The 26,649-nt window shown below is 42.1% G+C and overlaps 1 protein-coding gene across 5 annotated transcripts in view; it reads right to left on the reverse strand.

Annotated features, from left to right (window-relative positions):
• Nucleotides 1–465: 465 nt before the first annotated feature.
• The window catches only part of smarcd3b (SWI/SNF related BAF chromatin remodeling complex subunit D3b), a 32,558-nt gene continuing 6,374 nt past the window's right edge, over nucleotides 466–26,649 (reverse strand). Inside the window, exons 1-14 of one of the 5 annotated variants that reach the window (XM_029529145.1) lie at nucleotides 22,328–22,462; nucleotides 15,333–15,553; nucleotides 12,047–12,136; nucleotides 9,954–9,996; nucleotides 8,094–8,216; nucleotides 7,730–7,852; nucleotides 6,954–7,049; nucleotides 4,564–4,665; nucleotides 4,148–4,309; nucleotides 3,826–3,923; nucleotides 3,157–3,292; nucleotides 2,373–2,495; nucleotides 2,062–2,163; nucleotides 466–1,962 (exon numbers count right to left, since the gene is read on the reverse strand). In XM_029529145.1, the coding sequence (XP_029385005.1) occupies nucleotides 1,909–1,962; nucleotides 2,062–2,163; nucleotides 2,373–2,495; nucleotides 3,157–3,292; nucleotides 3,826–3,923; nucleotides 4,148–4,309; nucleotides 4,564–4,665; nucleotides 6,954–7,049; nucleotides 7,730–7,852; nucleotides 8,094–8,216; nucleotides 9,954–9,996; nucleotides 12,047–12,136; nucleotides 15,333–15,553; nucleotides 22,328–22,405 (1,551 nt within the window). In that variant the 5' untranslated portion in view covers nucleotides 22,406–22,462 and the 3' untranslated portion in view covers nucleotides 466–1,908. Of the gene's footprint in view, nucleotides 1,963–2,061; nucleotides 2,164–2,372; nucleotides 2,496–3,156; nucleotides 3,293–3,825; nucleotides 3,924–4,147; nucleotides 4,310–4,563; nucleotides 4,666–6,953; nucleotides 7,050–7,729; nucleotides 7,856–8,093; nucleotides 8,217–9,953; nucleotides 9,997–12,046; nucleotides 12,137–15,332; nucleotides 15,554–22,327; nucleotides 22,463–26,649 lie in introns of those variants that run through there. The other 4 variants (XM_029529144.1, XM_029529146.1, XM_029529148.1 and 1 more) reach the window with 4 other exon arrangements.

Below are 26,649 nucleotides of genomic sequence, written 5' to 3' on the forward strand. Positions count from 1 at the left end.
TCACTTTTTGTGCACGCTGGGATAACAGAGAGGGTCTCACCCAGGATGAAGAGAGTCCCGGCAAGAAGTTACAGCACAGTGCAAAGAAACCCAGAAAAGGTCTCAGCTAGAAACTGACTGCTGGGGGAAAAAATCCTCCATCTGACATTACAACATATACATACAAGTCGAGTGTAAAAAAAAAAAAAACAAAACAAGTGTAACATGAGATTGGTGCAGATTTCTATCTTGTGTTACAGCTACTGAGATTGAAAGTGAGGGAGGTCTGTCTTTGTTGCAGCTTCTAGCTCCCACGATAGATACGAGATGGACCGAAAATAAACCACCCCAACCCGAGATAGTACACAGAGGAACGCTAACATTCCTGCTCTACTAATTCAAAACTCATGGAGCTCCCATACTGCACCATGTAGCTCACCCCACCCCCTACCCATAATCCCCCCCAAAAACAAACACACACAAATAGTCTGTTGTATACTGTACAGTTGGCCCTCTTAAGGGGAGCAAAAAAAACAAAAACAAAAACAAAAAATATTTACATTCACATCTCCAGAAAAGAAAAGTGTTTCTACTTCATGTGACACAAAAGGTGTGGAAATGGACAGATCTCCAAACCTGGGCTTAAGCGTTGATTGCAATAATGCTTTAGGAGTTTGTTTAAGAGAAGTTGGGGCCTGATCTCCTACAAAGAAAAACATTCCCTCCCAAACCACCAAAATTGTTTGGATTTGTTAAGCCCAACCCAGCAAATAGGACATTTTTGCAATTTCTATTGAACCCAGATCGGGATTTTTGCCACATTTCTGTTTCAGTGATTATCTTCTCTTCTTCTTGTTGCAACCTTTGGTAACACCTTCAAAACCTTAACTGGCAAAATTCTACACAAGGAAGAGGCAGTGAGCGACTCTGACGAAACAAGTTGGCCAACAATGCTCAACATGTATATTTGTCACTGTGATCAAGGGAAGAAAAGCTATCGTTGTGATGCTCAATTCTCATTTTCTCCTTCATTAAAACACTATCCTTGCCATGAACAAGCACGGAGCTGTTAATGTGATGTGGTAATACTTTCTGTCACTTCACTTTGTTAATACTGTTAAAAAAAAAATCAGTTTACTGACGACTCAGACTAAAGTGAGACACATTGGAGGTTGTCCAAGTGATCAACTCGAACCTGAAAATGAATGAAATCCACACCTCAGGTTTAAAGATAGCGCAGATGTGTCACACTGTAATCTTAATTTTGCTGGTGTAATTAATCAAGTCTTTCAAAAACACTCTTATTTGAACAAATGAAAACACACAGACACACTTAACACTCACCTCTCACTGGAAAAAAAAAATCAGTTTAAAAAAGAACTGGAAATCATAAAATATGAAGACTTGAGGATTGACTGTGACACCAGGTAGGTTTCTGTCAGACGCAGCAGCAAACCTTTTGAGATGAGCATCCAAAATAAAAAGGTGTGTGCAGCCAGCTGAGGGTTTATCTTGACATGGAGAGAAGGAGCTTTGCTTTGCTTCTGACGTATTTACAGAGAGAAGAGCAGTGATGGAGTCGGTGGATGGTCCTCTGAAGGACGATAAGTGATGTGTTGTCCTCACAAATCAGGAACAAATACGCAATGGATGCTTATGTGCGTTGAGATCTGGCTTCCATACACATGCACATCGCCGTGGTCGTGTGAAAACCTCACTCTAATTTCAAATTTAATTACAAAACATTGGACAAACCTCTGAAATGTCATCGCTATCACTATTTTTTTTTTCTTTTACCGTTACTAACATTTTTAGAGGTATTAGGTTTCAGCAGACTACAGCGAAGGCCTCACACATCCACACAACCACAGACACACAAACACACACACGGCTCTGAAATCAGAGGCAGAGATTCAGGAGAGCCTCGGTTTAGGTGTTGCGGACAGCTAAGGCCTGTTCCAGCTCCTGTCTCCTCTGCTGGATCTGTTGGGGAAGGAAGGCAGGAGGAAATCAGGAATATGTTACCTGAGCACGAAGAGGCAGAACAATAGAGTGTTTAAGTCTGAGGTGACACTTCCTCACCTTGCAGTAGAAATAACGGCTGACGGCCTCCTGGGACCACGGCTCGTGGTAAAACGCCGCCCTCCTCTCCTCCTCAGGGTTCCCCACCACGTCCGTCATTAACTACAGGCAGTGTCAAGTGCAAGCAGTATTGTTAATTCGACAGGCTTTTTGAATGTCTTTATTGATTACCTCCTCCTGAAATCAACCTATCATCTACATTTTATTTTTTACCACAAAATTGAAAATATATCTTCTATATCTCTATAAAATAGCAGCAATGTGTAATTTCATTGAGAACTTAAGCTGCCAGATAAATTGCAGCGTCGAACCTTTAGGTCTCGGCTTTGGGATTTGAGCCAGTCCTGGATGTAGCCCTTGGGATCTCTTGAGAAACTGAGCATGAAGTCCCTCTGGATCTTAAGCTGGTTGATGGACTCGATGGTCTCATGGATCTGAACGTGAAACAGCAACGAGCAAAAGGCAAATGTCAGAGCTTCCTTCAGTCATATTGCTGTAACAAAAATGACATTTATGTATCTGTGTGTTCTTTATATCCTGATAAAACATATTTAGATTAGATTAAATCGAGCAGAACTGAAATCTCCAGGAAATGGTGGGATGTTAAAGAGGAATAACTGAAGAATCTAAAATGGTGACAAACATTTAAAAACAGACAGTTCTGAAGTATTGCATTCTTTCATTGTTTTTAAAAATAAACATACTATATTTCAAAGACAGGCATCAATATTTGGCATCATCATTAAACTCTTGCAATCTATATATGATTGCTGTTGTGCACTTTAATCTTTAAATATGATCATGTATTTCTGTGCCACTCTTGATTCCTGTTCACACACAGTGACCTACTGTTGACAAAAATGTCAGCTGCAAAGTTAGAATGCATTGCGGTCAAACATTAAAAGCAAGAGGGTGTGAAATCTGCTGTGAGGGGGTGAACCGGCACAATAAAACAAAAGCTCCCGTTTAGAATGTATGCCATAAAAATGTCTGCTCTCACGAGGCAGCTTACTTATCACCTCAGCGTGATATGCAGCATCAAAGAAACATAAAAATCAATTCGGTGTGCGTGCTTTGTGATGCTGGTGATCTCACCTTGTTGTCAAGCGAGGCGATTTCCTGCTGGTTGGCGGTGGACAAGAGGAAGCTGCTCATCTGGCTCTTCAGGGGGTCTTCCACCTCCACGTCGATATCGTAGCAGGCTGTCTTCTTCTGGTCGTTGGGGTCCACACTGATGGGGAGTGAGGAGGACAAAGCATTAACAAAAACAAAAATGTGTAGCAATGAAATATAAAATATTTATTTACACAGAAGTGGCAAGTGAGAAATTAATTACAGAACCTGAAAGGAAATCTTCCTATAAATTTCTGAACCATGACAATCTTGTACCTTTTGTTCCGTGTAATTACAAGGTGAATAATTATAGTCTTGAATAAAAGCAAGATTCTGTTACAAACTGGCAGAAACATTTTGACAGTAGCTGAAGACCATTTATGGAATTTGTGGAGCTAATTTATTTTATTTAAATAATTATAAAAATCGCTCAAGGAAACAAGAAAAACAAAAGAGGACATGAGTTAAAATCTACAGCACAATTCAAGCATTTTGTTCTCCAATGCAAAGATAAAAAAAAATCCCCAAAAACATCATAAATACAGAAATACATGGCAATGTGTGCCTCACTCCTGGGAAGGCGATTTTCACCTCAGCTCAGCTTTTCTGCTAAGATGAAGTTTCATACAGCAGGAAACAGGAGGCCTCTACCTGATAACGTGGTTGATGACGATGGGGTCTGGGGGCAGGAGGAGGTTGGTGAGACGCTGAGGGATCTCAGAGAACTTCAGCCGCGGGCAATCGAAAATCTGAAGGGGGAAAAAAAAACAACTAAAAATGGGGTGAAATGCACTTACAACAAGAAAATTTGATGTAATATGGATTGTAGCTTTAGAAAATCTGGAGCACATCAAACTGCGTGCCACTGAAAAGGAGTGGGTGTTGGGACATTTTTCATTTCCAGGTAAAACCACACTGACGCTGATATTTATGGAACTACAGTCTGATTTGTAACGCACAGAGAGTCCCACACCTGTTGGAAGTACTTGTCGCAGTTGATGTACTCCTTGTCATGGGAGTCCTGCAGCTTGTTGGTCTTGACATACTGCCAGAGGGCCTGGATGATGCAGGAACGAGTCTGAGTGTGAATACCAAGCAGGCGAGCCAGGCGAGGGTCCAGCTTAAACTGGGGAGGCTGCGGAGATGATAGAATTTAATTTAATACCGCAGAGCCTTTACATTAGCAACATCACAACAACCTTATCACGGGTCACCCCCTCCCCCAGCTCTGAAACGGTTGTCATGTTGGAAATGGGGTGTGCAATGTTTCTGTGGAGCCGCGGTTATCAGTGACACGAGGCCTGCAGGTTGTCACAACAACAGCTGATTTGATTGCACGGAGTGGTCGCACAGTTTTAACTATTTCCGGACACCGTCGTGAGCCTTCACCTGGTAGTCCAGCATCAGCAGCAGAGTACAGCGCACGCTCACATCCCCCGGCCTCTTCACCTGGAAGCCGTCCGTCTCCTGGGTGGTGGGCGTGCGGTGCCACTAAGAAAGCAAACACACAACAAACGCCACATATTGACAACGCAACTCAAAGCGAGCCAGTTTGCTTTGTTTCACACTTCGCTATCGGTTTGTTTCACACTTTATTAATCAGATTTGTTTATTCATTTTCTGTTTTAAAGTGTCTGAAAAGAGCAGCTGTCATAAACAGGTGACGTCACATATTCCCCGCACTAATCAGAGTTTAAACATCGTTTAAATGACATCGACAACATTAACATTAGCAAATGTTTACATGGCAGTGGTGAGTAAACTATTTCTTCAGTGAGTCCGTATTGTAAAGTGAACAGATGGTGTGGTGAGACCACAGCTAGCTGATTAGCATGCTAACTTACAGTAGAAGAAAATGGTAGAAGTGAAAGTGAATCATGGCTGTTTCTAAACTGTGATATCTGATAGATTGGCATGAAATAAAGTAAATCATGCAAATTAACAGTCCAACACAACGCTGTTTTACTTTTGTTGAGGTGATTTTTTTAGTTTTTATATTCTTTTAAGGGAAGTTATTCAGCAAAAGAAACCAGAAAACAGATGCACCTGTTTTCCTCAGTCTCAGGCTGCAGGCCTTTGTCTGGTCAAAGGCAGAATTCTGCAAAGTCACCATGCACATCGTGCTCCGAAACTACAATCGCAAAAGGTTGACCATGTGACCATGTAGTTAACATTATCATACTCAGGATCACCCAATCAATGAAGACAGGAAGTGATATAAAAAGCAACTACTAGCCAAGTAGGAATACAATTATTGCCATAAGATCGTGCGTTTGGGCCTCTGTGTTTTTATCGGCAACAGGACCTCCTGTGTATCTGACCGCAGATTTTATTTATGCCTCAATTTTAGTTTAACTGCTCAGAAACAGAAAAGAAAAGCACTTTAAAAACCATCTTCGGCACAGTGGATAGCAGTTACTTGGCATGCAGTACAGTGTAATGTTGTTTTTTTTTTTTTCAGCTCTTCAGCTGACTCAGAGCAGATTAAGTACTGATTGTACCTCGGCACAGAAAAAAATTCTCTTGATAGAAAATCATTCAAAGCGAAGCACCTGAGTATGCTCTTAAAAGGAAAAACCTTGAGAAGTCATAACTCTCACTCTGAAACCACTAAAGTATGTTTTTGTTTTTTTGTCAATACATTTTGTGAAGCTACAAAGTCAAGGGCAGCTTATGGTTACTTTTAATAAGGAAAGCACTTGTTTTCTCCATCTCTTAACCTGCATATTACAACAACCTTGCAATGCTGAAAAAAAAAAAAAAAAAAAAAAAAACATTCTCTTTTCTGTTGTTACAAAAAATCATTGTAGTTTATTATTGTATAATCCGATTGGGACAAAAGAGCAGGGTGGTTAGGGTGAGTCACAGTTTAACCAGACATCACAAAAAAACTATTTTAAGTGAGAGTCGCTCCTCTGCATGATGAAGAGGTTGTCACTGACCCTGACTGCATGGCTGAACAGACTGCTTCACTGATTTGTGATGCATACAAAGGCTCTTTATTACTAATGGATGTGATCTCAAATGAAAGCACTGACCTGCGATGTGACCAGCAGGCAAGTTGTTCAGATGTGAATGGTGTCTAAAAGGGCAAAAAAGGTAAAACTAACACTGAAGCTATAGTGTCTTCGTGTGATGGGATGGTTAAATAATGCAAGCAGCCAATAGGCATTAACAGTTTTCAGGATCTTCACTCCATAGCTCTGTTATTTCTCGGCTCCCCTCCTTCAGAATGTCATTTTACCATACTAATGTAGTTATTTCACAGATGAAGATTGATTTTTAAAAATATTTATGATGAGCTTCTAACATTGAACAAACGGCGTGTTTTAACCTTTAACTATTTGTGACTCCTTAAAAAAAAAAAAAAAAAAAAAATTCTCCTCCACATTGCTCAGATATCATTTCATTTCAGCTCAACATCTATTATAGCTGCTGTCTTCTGTGCAAACTGCAGCCTTTTTAGCCATGGTTAAAGATACAAGGTTGAATATTTGATATTCTAAAGATATATTATTTGTTTAGTAATTCTTTTAAGGTGAATGTCAGCATTTTTACCCTCACAGTTTCTTGTCAAACTGACTGTGGAGCATTCAGACATGCTGCAGCTAAAAATAGCAGCAGAAAGTTAAACGTGTGTAGAGAATCTCCACTGTCAGGTAAAACAACACTGACTACCATAAAAAGAGCTGAAGATGTCTGCAGTCACGTGGGATGAGCAGGTTAAGGGTTGATCAAAAACAATCCTCTCCCTGTGCACACAGAGGCGGGGGCCTAACCTCAACCAGGTGGTTGTCTGGACCATACAGGTCTTTGTCAAGCTCGATCACCAGGCTCTTGAAAAATGAGGAGAACTTCTTCTTCTGCTTCCCTGGCTGCAGAGCAGAGAGACAGAGAGATGCGATCAATGAATGTTTAAAAGGAAATACGCACAAAGACAAATGTAACAAGTACACAAATGAAAACACTTGTCTTCATTGCTTTGCTTATAGCAACATAGCTAATCGAAAACCCACAAGAGGTTGAACGAGTGCACAAAGACAGTGAGACATTCTCAGGGTCCACTTCCTCTGAGCTCAACCAGAAATATTTGTGGTTTCTGAAACCTAAATGCTTCCTACCGCTATGAAATGACGGCCTTGCCCCAGTCTGCAGAGACTATCAGAGCTCTTTGCAGCAAAGCTTACAGACCAGAACGAAAGTCGCATCACTCAGCTTTGGTTTTTTTTTTTTTTTAATGCAGCGTCGGCACTCTCCATGAACACTTTTCACATCAACCATCAATCATTTTAAATTATGATGCATACTGTCCAAAATCATTAGTGAGTGTGACCGCAAGCCAAAAAAACAACCCACAGCAGCTTCGGGATCACACATCCACAGTTAATGGGAAGATTATGATTTCAGTAATTTAAATAAGCAGCTCTTTGCCTCACACTGAATTCATGTGCCACAGCTGACGTAATACCAAACCGTACAGCAGATCAGTGGCACAGAAACTGCTTGATCTTTAAATATGTGCGTGTGATGTAATAATAATTTTTTAAAAACTCACATCATCCAACAATTTGCCCTCCACTCGCAGCTCCCATGATGCAATGCTGCCATCTGAGTCATCGGCGTCAGGTCTGGCAGGGTTGAAGGTGTTGGATATGTAAAGCCTCAGTTTACGCTTTTGCTGCTGACACAAGGGCATAATAAAAGTCCACAGTTTAAAGGGACATTCCCCAAAATCCTAAATTCAAATTCTTGCTACAGGCTCCTTCTCCGAATTGGCTGCTTTTCAGCATGTTGTTTGTTTTTTTACTATGAGACTTTCTGATCCTTTAATAACTGTCCAAAAAATTGACAAAATGTGTTTTGGACTTGTGCCTGAATGTTTGCTTGACCCCTTCTGAGTCGTGATTTCTTTTCCTTACCTTCATTGGTCTCTTCAGTGCTTCTTGGATGTCCACACGCTTTCGCATGATGGTCTGGTCCAGTTTGCGCTCAAACGCCAGCAGATCCATGTAGGCCTGAGACTCAGGGACCAGCTCACGGATCTGCTCAGAGGGGCAGAGCACAATCTGACATTACAATCATCAGATGGACAACTGCGATGTTACAACAGAGGATTAAGAAGTCCGACTTCCTTAACATATACCATCTGAAATTCACTAAAGAGCTTAAGCAGATTAGCTGTCTGTCCAGCCTTGGTGAGGGTGGGGAGTCTACTGTCCTGTTTCAAGGACACTTTACCCCCATGTATCGAGTCTCCTCTGATTTCTCCTTTAAGTAGCTTTAACATCCCATGGCTGAGGTAAGGACATGGCTGGATTTTAAAGAGACAAATTATAATATTTTTAGGTATCATCTTCATCAGTTCCGCAAGAAGTTAATTCAAACACGAGCAAACAACATGGACTTAAAATCTGCTTTAAAACACAGTGAACTACCAAAATCAGCCAAAATGATTAAAGCTGACTAACCTAGTCAGCTAATGTAAACTTCATGGGACCTGCTCACACTCATATTTTTACAGCTGTACTGTCCAATGTTTTTCAAATATTCTGATGCCTAGTGTGTCACCTTGTAAAGATTTTCTAAATATTTGGTGTTTTTCCGCTCTTCAAAGTTCAGGTTCATGTCTAGTATTTGACAAAAAAAGTTTCAAAGCCTTGAATAAACTTTAGGCTGCACAACATGAGCTTGAACTGCCCAGTCCAACGGTGGGCCAACGGGGGTTATAACTACTCAAGGTATCCTGGTGGTCTGGAAATTCATACTATTGCATGTAAAAACTTAATTGAAGCACTCAGATTTAAATTATTAGTTAATTGTGACAGCTGACGTTTGCTTGGCGTAAGATTGATTCATTTTCAATAGCTTATTTTTCTTGAGTTATAGAAGAGGGATGAAAGTGAAAATATCTTTTACAGCTGCCCTGTTCACATTGTTAATACAGTCCACACTATCCTGGGAAAAAATGACATTACCATGCTGATGAAAGTCCTCGTAGCTTCGAGAGCTGCTGGTTACCAAACTGTGCACATGTACTCCTACACTTCTTTCCTTCTCCTCCCTCCCTCCCTACCTACCTTCTTTCCTTTTTCATGTTTCTTTCTAAATGGCTGCTTTCATTGTTCCTTCTCATTCCTCCTCTATCTGGATCTCGCTGCCTTTCCCCGGGCTGAGGTGCTGAGCAGATGGAGGAGTGTGGCAGACATTCCCTGTCCCTGACTCATTATTGTGAAGTGGCGCCCCAGCCATTCCTGCTGCTATCTCCCTGTCTGGGTTGTGTTAGGGGATAAGACCTGAGACCAAATGCTAAGTGTCCAGACCTCCATAGTTTCAGCATGAAAACCTTCAGTGTGCTGGCCAGGCTGTGGTGAGGTTATGGAATGGCACAGGGCCGAAAACTGAGCCCTTGGGATGAAAATCAAACAGTCGGCAGACTCACCTGTGGCAACATGGTGATTCTGCCACATCTTTCAGTTCTACTTGGTAGTTTCATCCCTGCCGTGTCCCACCGATTATTCCAATTTACATCAATAAGGCACCATCCAAAATAATTGAACGATACCCTAAAAAAAGAAACCCCCTAAAACCTCCTGATAGCTCCCCTCATCCCGTCTCTTCTCATTTAGAAATAGCACATAATCATCTGGCCCTCTGCGCCTTCCAAGAACCCCTGACATCAAAAAGCGGCTGGGATTTATCTGTTCTGCACACAAAAGATGATAACACAGACACACACACAGAAAAAACAGAGCAACAAAGGTAAAAATATGCAGCCTCACCCTTTGCGGAAGAATCTTGTCTGCCATTTTCCTTCTCTTAGCACTAGAGAGAGGGAGAGAAAGACAGAGAGAAAGAGGAAAAAGAGAGCATGTTACTATGGTGACTGATAGCGTAGCACCCAGGCCATCTGCTAAAATGCTGGGCCATATCCAGCACCCCAGCGTCCCAGCTGTGCGTGTGTGTGTGTGTGCATGTCTATGTGCATAAATGTGTGTACATGCTCATGTGCTTTCTGAAATGCAGCGGTCCACCTGGAGAGCGAGCACGTCTGGCAGCCAAAAAAGTGTCACATCACACATCTCTTACCTGCACTTATATACACACACACACTGTGCAGATTCACTGGGGCCGCTGCAGCAGGCTTTGAATGATGACAGGATGTGTGTTAAGGAGCTTTTAGGAATGCAAAGTCTTCACACAGGAGTATATGTGTGTGTGTGTGTGTGTGTGTAGATATTTTCATTCACGAATCTCAGGCATTTCCGGCTGTGTAAGAACAACATATGTTTACTGATACCATGTTTTTTTAGTCTCATACTTACCAAGGAGGGACTAAGAACAATAACGACAGCCTGTGCCAAGTTTATGTCTTTCACAGAACTTTCTTTGTAGGTGAGACTGTTTGGAAAAACAACACTACAGCCTCCCTCTCTGTTCAAATGTCCTTAAATATTTCATGGACATCTGTGGACACCTGCGAAATGTGGAGCACTCATGTAAATTCATGCAAGTTTTCGGTGCCTGCAGACAGACACTGCAAAAAGAGCAACTGGGGAAAAAAATTGTCAAAATTGCTTATTTAGGGATGAGCTAATCTTTTTGTCATCAAAGAGAAGTAAACTTGAATTGTCAGTGTTACATCCTCTTGGTGAAGCTCTGAAAGGTGTAAATAAGCAGAGGAATTTATATCTCAGGTTTAACATCTTAACGACTTCATTCAGCTGAATTTTACCGTAACATCAAGCACATTGACTGTGAATTTTTCAAGGTTTGTGACTATTTACTAAGTTTTTGTTTGTTTTTGTTTGTTTTTTTTTTTGTGGTGGTGGTGGTGGTGGGGGGGGGGTTCAAGCACAAGTTTGACTTTATGGAAAATTTTCACATTTAGCTAAGAAGATTGAGACCACTGACATGCCTACATCAAGCATTAACTTATAGCTAATGATAATGATAACAGCCAGCCAATAAGATAATAACTTCATTTGAATTTCACTGAATTGATACAGTTAAAGGAAAAACAGGGTTCAACATTAATCGGTGAGCTCTGGTTGGCAGATTTGGTTTTCAGCCCTTTGTCCCGTCTTTATGCTAAGATAAGCTAAATAGCTGCGAGCTGGACAAAATAAATAAATAAATTCAATTTATTTACATTTTGATGCTGATTTAAAATCTAATTGAGTTTTTTTTTGTCCATAACAATTGAATATCTATAAAATGACAGTTAAGAAATTCTCTCTGATGAATTAAAAAAGCAACGAGATGCTCGCTAATAAGAGTGATGACTATGAATGAATATCAGAGCTATAACAACAACAGATACTGCAGTAAATTCTCTGATGGTGCTTTTTGTCTCCATTCCTATCGTTCTCCCAGCCCTATTTACCAACAATCCTGCAGAGTACACAACATTATGTTTGTTAGTAGAAGGGTTTTTTGGTTGTATTTTTTTTTTAGCAGCGTGGAGAAATTTTCTATCACAGAGCACTGCAACGGTCTGTGAGGCAGTATGTTACATCAGCATGCCAACTACTGAAACAAGCCTGCTGTAAGGAGAACTGGAAGGACTTAGGGGTGCATTGCAAAGGAAAACACAAACCTGCATCACAACAATCTGCCATTTGCAACTAATTTAAAAGGGTTTCGGATTGGATTCTGCTTTATTTTAATGTTCTAGCTGCAAAAAAACATTTTCCATCATGCCATGCTCCACTCCAAAGCATGCACCACTACATTTTAGTAGGAAACTTCAAGGCCTGTACCTGTGTTTGGCCAAAACAACTCATTCGGGGAGTGCTGGGCTCAGGTGAAAGGCTTAAATAGGCCAGAGTCATCAAACGTAAGAAAACGGACATGCAGCAGAATAAACTCCTACTTTGATCCGAGCGTGGGATCTGATTGTGGCTCTCTCATGTCCATCTGCCTCGCCGGCATCTCATTGGCTCCTGGGAATCCGACTGGCTTCCTATGAATTGGTGAGGATTCGAAGGTTGTCCGATTAGAGTTGTGACGAGACACACACTCAGTGGCAGCAAGTAGAGGATTAACACCTGGTGGTTCTGGCTGTTTGTATGTCTGTATGTGTTGGATGTGTGTTAAGTTCAAGGGTCTGTTAATAAGTGCAAACTCTAAACTCAGACAAGGGCAGGCACTGGGATGGTTGTGTAACTGTGCCCATGCACGCACACTGTGCAGCAGAGAAGGACCTGGGAGGCATCCTGCTCATCTGAGGGACACCCTCATCCAACAAAGTTTCTCAGTGAACCAAAACAACATGCTTCACACACACACAGACAGACAATACACTGATAATGGACACACTGTGCACGTTGTGGATCACAGGGAATGAGCAAACATGGACTGAGCGAGTCAGCTCTTTAGTTCAGTTCAGGATGGCTTTAAACTGCAAATGTGAGTGTTGCACTAATGAAGTAATTTACAATGGGTTGTAGACAACACGGACCATCCTCACAATTTTCTTTGTTTGCTTCTCGTACCAGACTCTTAAACCTTTCTGATCATTTACACCTCCCAAAACCATAAAATTCTGCTCAGATCAGCATCCTCAACCTACTGCAGCACCAGTAGAAACCATTTTCATTACTAGATAAACCACACAATGTCCTGAGTCACAATGTGCCGCGAGCAGCAATGAATGGTTTCAGGTGTGACTTAACAATAACAAAGCCAAGACTCGGCAGTTCATATGAAATTGGTTTTAAAGGATTAAGAATTAAACTGAATATTTTATCTGTTATTGTACAAATGAAAATATATGAGGTGATGGATGAAACTGGGTTCTCAAGTAGAAAGCAGCAAATCACTCGAGAGAATCCAGCAAGAAAGCTCAAAAGATCATACATAATAAAGCTGACTGATTACTGATTCATCTGCAGATTATTTTCTCAGTTACTCAATCGTTTGGTTTATAAAATGTCCAAAAATGGCAAATTACTACTGAAACTTCCTGAAAATCTAAGTGACATAAGATTTATTATTCATCTGTATAGAAGACAACAATAAGCACTCATTTGAGAAGCTAGAGCCATTAAAAAATATATATATTAGTGTTGCAATAAACAGCTGAAATAAACATTTTAAACTGATATATATGTATCTTTTTAATTTAAAGCTATATTTAAGCTATTTGACTAGTTGACTTATTAACATGCTTGGAGAGAATCTATCACAAGAAATTATCTTTACATACAACTAATTTGAAACAGCAAATTCATTGTGTAAAAAAGCTGCTCAGACCCACCTATTTGTTATATGCAGGACTTTTCTTCCTACATAAAATCAGCAATATGTTTCCTCACAACAAGTATTTGGGAAAACAAATTATTTCTCGGACAAAAGGTTGAGTATTTATACCACTTTATGCAAAGCAAACCAGATTGAAGTCCTATTTTTAGCAACGGCTTTGCATAGGACGGTGTTTGCTCTGCAGAGCAAGTGTAGCTAGGACCATAAGGTCTCAATGACACTGCAAACACAGGTGGTTTGCCCTCCGCTGGCAGAAGTGAGCTGGACGAAGGAGCTGGAGCATCAACTTGTTTGCCAGAGGACGAGGAGAGAAGCAACACAGAGCAAAGGAGACAGAGACACCTGGACGGGTCACCCTGAACCATTGATCAGATCCTGCACAGCCAGCCTGGCCGCTCTGGGGGTTGAGGCACCGACGCAGGACAACATTTCCCCCGACCTGTTCGACAAGCCCGCTTAATTGTAAGTGGATCAATTGTGCTGCAGATACTGAGAGAGTGATACAGAGAGAGACGGAGGCCCACTGAGTGTGCGTATTGATCGGCTTTCTAATGACCACACCTGCTACACACTCGTCTTCTTATAGACATCCATCTCCTTACAGACATGTCTGCGTTCTGTATTCGTGTGCCTGGTTTACTGATGTTCAAAGCCTTTGTTCACAGTGGTTGAATAGCTGACAAAAAAGGCTGTAACAGTATGCCAAAGCACACACTAGAGTCTGCAGACTTCTGTGCGGATGCCACATAGATATGACAGATTTCCGGACTCTGAAGACACACAAAGACTGAACAGACAGGAAACACTCAGTTATGGCAGTGATCGGGATGGGCAGAGCGGACGAATGGAGGGATTAAAAAGTGGAGCAGTGGCAGAGAGGCAATGTGCAAGTTCAAAAACCACAAACTAAACCTGAAATGGAAGCTGAGAGGAGACACACAAAGGCCATGGTTTCACTTCTCATCAGTGTAAATTTTAGGAAAGTAAGAAATGTTCTCATGCACAGGTAAATCTGCTGTGCAAGTACTGAACAATTTTGTGGTGGATTAATTTATTTGTTTGTTTTCGTAATTATTATTCATGATATAAGTCCTCATCATAACTTCCACTGGCTTAGGGTGACGTCTTTAAATAGCTCATTTTGTCAAACACTTTCCACTAACAGACCGAAAGCAGCAACTCCTCCAATCTGAGATGCTGGAAACATCAAATATTTGTCATTTTCCCATAAGTCACACTTCTGGATAGTAACATCACTTTGTCAGTCAGTCCAACGCTCTAGTCCAGATCTAAACATCTAACTGTTTATGAAATGGAAATGAAAATTCATACTGGCATTCACAAGCTCCTTAGGATGAATTGTAATCACTCCAGTGATCCTTTAATATTTGGTTTAGTGCCAATATCACATCAAAATGCTATCCACTCCAAGGACACTCCTATCAGACTCACCTTTACTCTGGAGTTAGGTTTAATTAACAAATGTTAGCTGGCTAATAAAATAACACAATGAGCCAAAGCTGTCAGGTGCATCGTGTTAAATATTGTTTTGACAAAAACAGCAAAACAAATTCTTTTTCCTTGGCGAGAGTGATCAAAATTAATTGGTTAAATCAGGGAATGTGTCATTTAAGGTAATTTTTTCGACACAGACCAAAAAAATAATTGAGCCTTGATACCCAGATCTTTTTCAGTGCTTGCACATGATTCAAGGTGAATTCATGACGTTAAATATTAGCAAAGTCAGATTTGTGGTTCATTCAGATTTTTTGGAGTTGAGAGTGTAGCCACAGCTCGCAGAGTACACAGAAGCAGACACATCAGGTGGGGGTGCTTTATGCAAGTCATGCAGTTTTTCGGTGGTCTGGTCAGAGCTCAGCTGGATTCAGACTCACTTTCTGGCCCGGTTCTGGACGGCCTGCTGTTGCTGCTGCTGCTGTTGTTGCTGCTGCTGCTGCTGGACCTGCTGGGAGGGGGCAGGCCTCTTACGGCTGGGCTCCATCACTGGGGAGGGTAGGCCGGGCCGCACCGCCGGGCTCCCTCCGTACGGTGGGCCGGGGGGGCCCATGGGAGCTCCCTGGTGGGGCATCCTCGCTCCAGACGGCATGCCAGGACGCTGGGAAGAAACCAGAGCGAGAGGGGAGGGGGGTCACAAGTGTGTCGAAGACATCCTCTGCTGAGTGTTAAGATTAATTCTAATCACAAATTTGTGCATCTAAAAATACAACAAAGGCAACAATAGATCAAATGTAACTTTTATTCATTTCAGACTGCTGGATTCAAAGCGGACAGGGGAGGTTTTTTTTTTTTTGTTTTTTGGTAAAAACAACCGTCTTGTCAATAAAATCAGCAAACATGTCACCTCAGCTCCTAATCCAGCCCTCACAGATATGTCCTATTTAAAATAAAATTCTGGCGTCGATTCCTGTTATAACTACTCAGATTTCCAAGTCAAATTGAAACCAACGCTCAAAATACAAGCAGAATACTCCACATTTGGTAACCTGTAAAAATAAAAGCTGGGGTGGTAAACAAGAACACACTTGTAATGTAGTGAAGTCAACTAGCACGATTTCTGTTTTCAGATGCTTTGTGTTCAGCCGTCTCGTGAAGACTTAAATGGAGTGCAATCCAGTATGGGATTTCTCATGTTAGTGACATTAGAGAGTAACACCGAATATGCAGCGTGTATTTTAGGCACCAGCGGAGCGATAGTGTGAGATACAGACATTTCAGCAGTTTAACATTTGACAAATTAACAGATACTTGAGCAGCGATCTGCCTTATTTTGTCTAGTTAAAGATAGTAACAATAAATTCCAGAAAACACCACGAACAAGACCAGCTGCGAGAAGAACAAACTGAAATGTCATCGCTGTCTAGTTTTTTCTCGTCTCCTTTAAACAATAATCAGGTCTGAAGGCTGAAAAATAGACTAAATGAAGATTTTATTCGGACGCGTGCAAACTCTCTCACACACACACAACCCGCTAAACAATGCAAATAGTGTCAGAAGCCACAGTCCCACAGTCCCGTCTTGACGCCTGGGAACAACTGGGCGACTCTCACCTGTGCTTGTCACTCCCATGGCAACAGCTGCCTCCCGCCTCAGTTTATTGTCTAAAACCAGGGAGGGGGTTCGTGTGATAGAGAGAAACCCTTTCCCTTCATCCCGAGCACAGACCTCCCACCAGAAAGCTGAATAGCTTCACATGGAGTAACCAGTCCTCTCATCAAAATGTGGTGTAAGAAACCAACGCTGTTAAAACAATACATCACAAGTCTTACCGAAGTAAAAGTCCTTAATGTTGCATGAAAAGAGCATCCCTCGAATGATGTCTGTCAGTGTTAGTTATAATGTTCTCTCTTATATATTAACATGCATTAAACATATATGCTGGTTCTGGTCATCACTCTTTGCTTAATATATCCCAAAAAGAGTCAGATATCCACCTGGAGTGCTGTCAGTCTTGTAAACAGCAGCATGTGTGTGTAAAGTCCCAATTATTTTTTTTACTCGCATTAACGCTTGCAGGACTGGCTGAAAAAGGCCTAATGTAGCTAAAGACACAAACATTCAGGTTAATTGGTGACTCTAAAATTGATTGTGTGTGTGCGTGTGCGAACATACGGCTGTTTGTCTGTAGATGTTGGCGCTGTGATAGACTGACAACCTGTCCCGACTGTACCCGCACGAACAAGAGGTATAGATAATGGATGGATATTATACCGCCCTTTTACCTTTTTGCCGCATCTTCCCATTATTACTTAATCATATTAGAACCAAACTAACTCAGGGAACACGCCAATTCTAGCCCTTACTGATGGCTGGATGTATATATGTGTGTATTTTTATATACAATATTTTCTCTGTAATGTAGAGTAGTACTAAAGGATGTATTAATATTACACCAGTGATCATTTCTCTACAAGATCTAACAAAAATTTCTCTTATTCACCATCACTGTGGAAAAAAAGACTGTCTCCGTCCAAACTGGCACCAAAACTGCCTACATTTGGTAACAGAATGGGTAAATGTTGGAGGAACAGCTGAAACACACAAATCAGGAGTTTTCATCTCCTCGCTTACGCAAAAATTCTTCCAACATTTCACGCTATTTGTCACCTCCTAAGTGTGGATTACACCGCACACACATACACAAATCTAATGTGATCTTTAGACCGTCCACAAACAGACACACACCAAAAAAAAAAAAAAAAAAAACCCAAAAGATCAAACAAAGAACAAGATGACAAACAGTAATGAAGGTAAGATAAAAAATAGATTTGAAACTGTGTTAACATGAGAATGTGTGTTTTCAAAGGGAGGTTAAAATAAAGCAGAACAGATTATGACAGCATTCAACAGGCTGAGGCTGACTTCATGTGTGCCCTTTGAAATGGTGACCAAGCACAGATCCTGTGATAAGGACAAGCAGGCGCTGCTGTCACTCCGGCTGGGGGAGGGGGCGACGGCAGTCAAAGCAACTGAGAAGGGTCTTCAAATGGGAGAGGGGATAAAGCATATGGTCAGGGCCTCTCCTGCTTCAACGTGGTCACCTCATGAAGATTTAGGCTTCATGGTCTCCTTCCTACCTTAGCTGGATGACTACAGCCAAACAGGCATCAGACGAGACGTTCGGCAGCCCGACCCACCCAGACAGACATCGCTTGTGTTACAGCTGGCCGTCTGGAGAATTCAAGCTTTTCAGATAACAGATACCAGAGTCATTGCTGGATAATGTGGGAGATGAATTTCCCCTCAATCCATACACACAATGAGTGGTTACTCTATAATCTGACCTGCTGAACCGGCTCCAGCCCTGCCAGCCAGCCAGCCAATCGAATCTGCCATGTGGATGGATATCTGAGAAGTGCGCTGGCATCTCGGGGAAGGCTGGCGGGATTTGAAGAGGCCAAACTTACCCGCACTGTACTAAACATATGAAACTGTGGGTTGTTACATGGACAGTTCCTTCTATTGGCACCCTGAAATCTATTACAAACTGGATGACTTCTGTTCCAGGGCTCAGACAGAAGATCAGTTTCATTATCGATTAGCTGTTTAAAATATTAAGTATCAGGAAACAATACAGTTGACAAATACTATTTTTCTGAAGCTGTTCAGACAGATTCAATCCCTGTTTGTTTTTTCTTTTTTTTTTACACTATGCTTCTTGTTACTATGACTAGATAAGATAGATTTCTATCCTCCAATGGCTTAGTTGCTTTTATCTGCTTTATAGAGAATATTTTGGGTTTTAAATTGATAGATTGAACAAATTTAGAGATTTGAAGACATCACCTTCAACTCTTTGAGTTTGTAAGGAGCTTTTTTATGCTAAGCAGCTACATCTGAGGGCACAAATGATTTAAGGCAATATTGGCTTTGACTTTGACATATAATGTCAAATAAAGAGCAATTGGTTTAATCAATTAATTTAACTTGATTCAACTCAATTGTGATTCAACACTGTGAAAGTATAATTAAGAAAAAAAAATTATCAAAAGCCGCTCTGTAGAAAAACAATGTTACCATCAATCTGCAAGAGTTCATACACAGACCTCACAGCGAGCATTTTTTATTTTTATTTTTCTCTTTGATACAATTTTAATGAAAGTGAAAATGAAAATGATGGCAAGGTCTGTGGATCATCTGGTGTGACCGGGACATTGCGTTTTTGAAAGACGTGTGTTATTTGAATTTTTTGATTTACCTCTCAATGCTGCAAGCTCCACAGACAATGTTCATCTAACCGCTGTGCTTTTGGGGCGGAGGCAGAAAATGGAGATGCATCAAAATCTAAGAGAGTAAAACCAAAATCTGCAGAGATAGACCCCAGCAGAGAGAGAGAGGTGGGGGGGGGGTGAAATAACCCTTTAAGTAAGTGATTCAGATGTGAACACAAGGGTGAGGTTTATGTTCAAAAGGTCCTATCGCTCACTTGCACAAACATGCTCTGAAGTACAGATGACAAAGCCACAGTGCGTTTGGCTTATCGGGGTTTCCCATGCAGAGCGCTGGAAGGCTTTTCTCATCACAGAGGCCCTCACTGACCTCCAAACACACATGAAGAGGAGAAGTAACACAACGGCAGAGACAATGCAGATAATGAGAGAGAAAGAGGAGGAGACCTCAGCCGGGCCTTCAGCCCACCCATCAGTCCTAAAACCAGACCTCAGCCAAACACTCCTCGTGTCCACAACACACACTCACTGCTGCTGCTGATGGCACACTATGACCTTTGGTAGCCACAACAATGTCTCCATATACTGTATTTACATAGATTTTGTGTGTGCGCAGCTGGCTCTACGTGTGCGTGTCTGTGTGCAGAAACCTGCCTTGCTTTTTGTTAGCCACGAGGGGAAAGGAAACGTCATCCCTCACCACAAGCTAACAAACTGCGCCAAATCATCCCCATATCCCATACTATAAATATTTCTCCATTCTGCAGAATACACAACCAGGAAGCTGCCGCAACTATTATAACAAGACTTTTCCATCTTAAAATGTGGGGGAGAGAAGGAGGAAAGAGGAGAGGCATGCATGAGAGAAAATAAGCAGAGGGAAATATTTGGCTTGGAGCAGCCAGAGCCTCATCAAGGTTAATTGGTCTGTTGAGAGGACACACTCATCTGGCTCATCAATCACCTGGTCCATTGTATCCCAAAGTCTCTCTGTGTGTGCTGGGCTTCAGATCCAAAGCTCCTGTCATAGAGACAATACCTCATCTTGTTTCAGTGTATAAATCTACCAGGTGTCACTACGGCAAACATCAGCACTGATTAAATGGGAGTTACGTCTGAAGCCAGAGCTCAGTCAAACCAAGCTGTGAGATTTCAAGACTTATAAAAGTTTGGCAAACAAATATCATAAAAAAAAATTTCTGTGCGCACTTGAGGATCAGAAAGCAAAGTACAAAGGTGAAATTCAGTTGAGCAGAAAATAGAAACCACAGCTTGAGAGAAATGTTTACGGCAAAAGGACGTTGGTCTGCAGCCTATGATTCAGACTTTCAAGAGAGGCAGATTTCCTAAAACCCAAGTTCACACGTTTAAAATGTTTGTTTTATCCAATCAGCAGCCTGAAACCCCCGAATAACCAGATACGTGTTAGAACCAGCAAACATTCACATTTGAAAAAAGAAAAAGAAAAGTTAAAATTGAATTAACAAAGCAATGAATTGACCGTTTCAGCTCCAGATATGTTTTCTAAACACAGGGGTCAGATCTGCGTGAGCCGCCATGATATTAACTGATGGTGATTTTCAGGGTATATTTCCAAACTTTTCCCATTTTAATCTCTAATACTCTTTAAAAATGAGCCAAATGTTTATGGGCTTATGTTCCAGATCATAGACTCCAACTTTCCCGATTTACTCCTATCACTCTTCATTTCAGGTTCAATTTTAAATAAATGCGCCCCAAATATATACTTATTCAAGTGAAACGGTGTGAGAAGTGAAATGATTCTTCAGTCTGGCAAATAGATGAATAACACCATGCTGGTTTGACCTTCTCAATATACTAAAGGATTAAGAGGTGAGGTCAGCTTTCATGAAAGGTTTTTGAGGTTACATAGAAGTCACAGGGCGTCTGCCTAGTTAGGGCTTTCTGATATGATGTGTAAAAGAGTCATCATTGCTTTTTTTTTTTTTTTAACCTTTCATGTGGCATGTTTTTTTCTGTGCCATTCTCCAAAGCTGTTACTGTTAAATGAATACACTGACTTTTGCCTTGTTAAAGTCTCAGAATGCCCCTAATACACTAAATAAATAACAGAGCTCAGACCCTGAGTCACTGACAGGAGTAATCATCAAAAATTTTGAAAATTCCTGCTTTTCTTCTTTGTATTCTCACATCTTTGCGCTTTTATATTTATTGTTTTTATTATCAAGGTGGACAAAACAAGATATTTTGGTATTTGTGATTTTTGTGCTTTGAAAAGTCTTGTTGGGAATTATTTCTGAGAAAAATTGTAAAAATAAAATGAAACAACTTGAGAAATTTGTTCATTAATTTGTCTATGAATTGACTAATTAATCTCGTTTGGTTTGGAAATGAGGACTCGTGGGTTTGAGTCAAATCTGCTCAAAGTTTCAACAGCAAAGTGTCACTTTTACATCAGCATCAACTCTTCATTTATTGAGCTTGATACCAAAACAAACCACTAGTGTGCTCCATATTCTGTCATAATGTGCAGTACGGGGTTTATGGTATAACCATGAGCAACACTTGACTTGACATTTCATGCTAGCTTCACATGAATGGGCTAATTGTTCTGCATGATTTCCAGGATTGGCTGCTTGCCCTCGGCTCCGTCTACAATACTACGTCCGTTTGTCTCGTGACCTTACAGGTTCCAATCCGTCCACCGACCGACAACACGCACCCCTTGGAGGCTACTCTGGCTGTGTTGTTATGAGTGGACTCGTCATTTCCCTCCTCTGTCTGTGACTCCCAGGGAAGCATGCTCAGTGTGCCCCTCTGTTAGCCAAAGAGGGAGCTGGCTGCTTTTTGCTGCCTCTGCTGCTACTTAGCTTCTATTTCTACAATTATCCCTTTTTTCCCTCCCCCCTGCATCAGTGTATCTATGTATATGTTAGAAATCCTCTGCTGCCCATCCTTCCCTCCGCTCGACTCCATCCATCCATGCTGCTCCACTTCTTGTTCTCTCAAGCCATCTCCTAACAGGCTGGGATCCAGGGGGCTGGAAATAACCTTCACATGGCCAGCTTTACCCAGCTATCTCTCACACACAGACTGCTGCTGCTGCGCCGACTCATGCACACACACATACACACACATACGCACACACTCACAGACATACACACATAGATGCATGCCAGAGCCCAGCTCCTTTCACGGGAATGACGGACAGCGCCACTCACCACTCCATGGACCAGGAACTCAAACAGTTTGCTCTTGGTGGCTTTCCTGGCTCCCCCCGCCGTCTCCTCCGTAGCCATTTGCTCAGTCCCCTCCGTTCACCCTGCTATGTCTCCCCTCTCCTTCTTTTGTCTTTCCCTCTCCCTTCACCCAGCCTCCTGTTCCCCTCCCCTGCTCCACTTTCCTTCTCTTTGTGCTCTCCTTTTCAGCACTGCCTGTCCCTGACTCTCCTTCTCTCTCTCTCTCTCTCTCGCCCTCTCTCTCTTCCCTCCCTCTCCCTCTGTTTTGAATGTGCAGCAGCCCTGCCGAGTCTCTCACTGTGTCTAGCTCACTTTTTAGTTGAGCTGCCTTTCAGGAGCCCGGCACGTCCCTTGGAGGTGGCAGAGAACGGGAGAGAGGGGGAGAGAGAGAGGTGGGAGCAGGAGTGGGTGGTGGTGGTGGGGGGGGTGTTTGAGCCGTGCGGGGGTCTGTCAGGGGGGTTTCAGCCAGCCCACCCTGCTGCTCCCCCGCACAGCTGTTGCATTCCATTGGTAGATAAGGGCATGCGGCGGGGAGAGGCTGCTGTTTGGTCCAAACGGGGACTTGGGGAGGGAATCAGTTAGCCATTCCTCTTCTGCAGCTTCCCCCTGGTGACCAACCCAGAGGCCACGGTCAGCACACACACGGCTCAGAGTTTGGACTCATTCTCCAAAAATGACATTGGGGCTCTTAAAGGGCCCACGCTGCATATCATTAACACATGTGTACACACACTAACTGCTGTGTGTTTGACGGCAGCCGTGACGTAGTGCTGATGATGAGGAGGAAGAAGATGTGACATTATTTTCTCAATTGAGAGCAAAGCCACTTGAGTCAGGGGGATTATATTTCACTTGCTGCACAATAGGAGAGCTCATGTGCTCTAAAGCCACTTCACAAAAGGAAGGGGCTACATCGAGAGCACCTTCATTTCCTCCACTTCTGTGCCAACCTTTTGTCAGAGTGCATTCATAGGTTAGGAGTATTTCCTCCACTCGCCTCATTAGCTTTACCTTTCACCTACTAGTCAGCCCAGAGGCTACATCCAGACTGTGGCTTCAGTGTAACGGCAAACAAACAGGCTGGTCTGCACAGCAAGGTGACTCTGTCACTTGACACGCGTAATTAGGCTCTGTTGTGATTTCTCGCTGGCTGCTTTCTTCAAGCTTTCTCCACCAAACGCAGGCAAACTTAAAAGCCAGGAAAAGGTCAAAAAACAAAAAAAAATCACCCCACATTATTCCGTCAAGAACAGAAGAATGCGATGTGAGGAATAAAGAAAAGACTCAGTGAAGCACAGCTGCATTATACATGCCGACTCTGTGTGTGTGTGTGTGTGGTGCGACTTTTAGATTGTGATGTGCCACACCGGCTCACATTCCCAATTACACACAAGCCTAAGCTTCGCGCATCGCCACATTTGAGATTATGACTCTTTCAGGCCCCCTTCTTTTCCAGCTCCTGTCTCGGTCCTTCCCATCTTCCAGCCATTAGATCAGGGAAGTGAAATATTCATGAGGTTATTTGAATGACAAAGGAAGCTGAAGTGGGGCAGATTCAAATGGGGGCTTGGGTTGTGACATATGACGGCAAAAATTTTCACTGTCACTTCCACCGGCTTTGATCTGCCCCTCGGTTTTATCAGCACATCCTGACAAACTTATTCATTCACAATAACACAAGGAATATCATGGAAGAAAGAGGATGTTGTTCCATTTCCGATGAGGACTGAGAGGAAAACTGTGCAGTTATTGTGTTGACAGCTGGTTAGTTGGTCTGTGACCTCTAAGCCAAAGGTCATGACCTTCTGGAAGACTTGGCGTCCCTAAGAGGCGACCAAACGAGCAAATGTTTGTTTGCTTATTTGTTTTTTTGTTTTTTTTTTAATGGACATTACTTATCAGACAGGATGCAAGGACATGACTGGAAGAAAAGTGACAAAAAGAGCTGATGCAAAAATCAAAATGTCCTCCAAACTTCCTGAATGTCCCCGATCATTAGAATTGATGTATTGATAGCTGAGTGCCGGCTCTCCCATGAGCTGCAGGCAGCTCTCGGCATTAGTTTGCTTGGTGGTGACACCTGCTGTCCACATGGCTGTACTGCTCCTTTCATTGAGTCCGTTTGAGAGGCATTAAGGAACATCAGAATCCAAACCCTCAATGTAAGATTTCACACATCAGGCCTCATGCATCGGTGTCCTCTCTGCAGTCACAAAACCACTTCGGCAATATAAACTCAGATTAACAGTCCAACCAAAAACATGACACACAGGCTTTAAGCGCATTTATCACAAAAGCGCACAAGGTGTCCATCACAGTGTCCAACAAGGTCGAAAGCTTAACCTGCTGAGCTTATCAGATTCAGAGATTGTGCCAACCAACCCCCCCCCCCACCCCACACACACACACACCCTCCTCCTTCCCCTATTATTCCAGGAACAGCATATGGGCATTCAACGATAACAAAGAGATCCGGCAGCTCTGGCCATGAAAAAGAGAGGTGCAGGAGTCCCCCCTGCCGGAGCCCCACCATCTCCTCACCAAAGCCAGTCAGTCTCACCAAATGGTAGCGGGGCAGAGGGGGGCAAACAGGGGGTAAAGGAGCAGCAGTAGTATTATTAATGACCAACAGAGGGAGCAAACAGGAAGGGGGGGGGGCTGTTTGTATAGAGGGAGAGATCCATGTTCAGGGACTGGCTGCATTGAGACGACACGAACAAAAAGCAAGTGATACAAAGCAGCTTAAAATAATGATTTCAGATTTAACAGCTGACTGAGTTTTCTTGCAGTGAAATTTTAATTCATTAATTTGGTTTTTTAAGCATCTTACGTTTTTTTTTTTTTGTTTTTTTTTTTTTTTTTTTTGTCCTCCCCTCTTTTTTCATTTCGCCACTTCCTCCTTTGCCCACAAGACGGAGACACAGAGCTCAAACGCAGCCAGGCTTCCTACAGTTCACTGCCTGGATGCCTCTCTATGCTGCAATATTGGCTGCGTCGTCAGTTTCCAGCTCTTTGATACCCTCAGAAAAATCTGAATAAAACCACGGTTGAAATATTGGATACCATCAAGTCCTCAATCCTCTAAGAAACTTTCAAAAGGGCTGCAACGAACAGAGATTTTCATTGTCACTTTGCCAGCAGATAATTTTCTCCATGATTTATTTACTTCAGACAACAGTGAACATGCCTGTAACAGTATTACAGAAATACAAAGTGACTCTGTTCAAATGTTGCTCTTTCTGACCAATAGCTGAAAAAGACATTCACTTTACAAAGACACAAAATGGAGAAACACAGAATATGATATGAATGATTTTGGGGCAGGTTTGGCATTTTTATAGAAAGAATCAATCAATAATGGAAAAATATTTCTGTTAATCAACAAAGTGAATAATTAGTGGAACTTTGACTGTAAAATCACTTGTTGAAATTATGCTGGTTTGTGTCTATACTGCTGCATTTTAAAGACCAAATGTTTTGGGGGTTTTTTTCCTGACATCAAATGTTAGAATATAAAATTTTAAAGTTCATATATCTGCCTTGTCAGGGCTATGTGGGTGTGGTTTGATCAGATTTGACTGTCAACATAAACAAACAAGCCAAACAAGTGACATGAGTTTTCATTCAAATGCTGCTGATAGTGACACTGACTGTAAAAATAGGTTTACAGGAAAAAACAACAAGGATGTTGGTCTGCTGCTGTACAGACACCAATTCAAAATTCAAGCACTCTGCCAGTGGTAAAGGCTGCCATTCAGCTTTCCGAAAAGAACAGCTTGTGAAGCTGACTATTGTTAAGATAAGCTTGTTTAAGTGTAATTTCTTTCATTTGTTTGTTCTTGTCTGGTCTGCGATGCTGTGCAAGAACAATAGGCCATGAAAAAATGGAAGGAAGGGAAAGAAATCCATACTCTTTGTCTGCTTTTCAGCTCTGGATTCCAAGGCAGGCAGTGAGAGGGAAAGTGTAAAAATTTATACCAGCACTGAGGTATAACATACAGTTCCCTGTGGCAACGTTTACATACCAGAAACCACGAACCTGCCCTCGTCAAAGTTATTGTCGTAGACAGACGGGGTGCACTAGGGGGAATATGGGCTGTACTGAGGGTATGAGGAAAGTCTGATTCCCTCCCACTGCTGGGCCCCTCTCCTCGCTTTCTTCAGTTTAAGAGCTGCACACAAAACCCAGCTCAAGCTGCTTAAAGGCCAGGAAAGCTGCTCAATGGCCATCAGCTACAATCAAAGGGACTGTACAAAAGCATGCAGACCTGCACCTTCACAGAGGAGGATTAAGGGGAAGAGAG

The sequence above is a fragment of the Echeneis naucrates genome, chromosome 20 (genome assembly GCF_900963305.1).
Source record: "Echeneis naucrates chromosome 20, fEcheNa1.1, whole genome shotgun sequence".
Taxonomy (NCBI): domain Eukaryota; kingdom Metazoa; phylum Chordata; class Actinopteri; order Carangiformes; family Echeneidae; genus Echeneis; species Echeneis naucrates.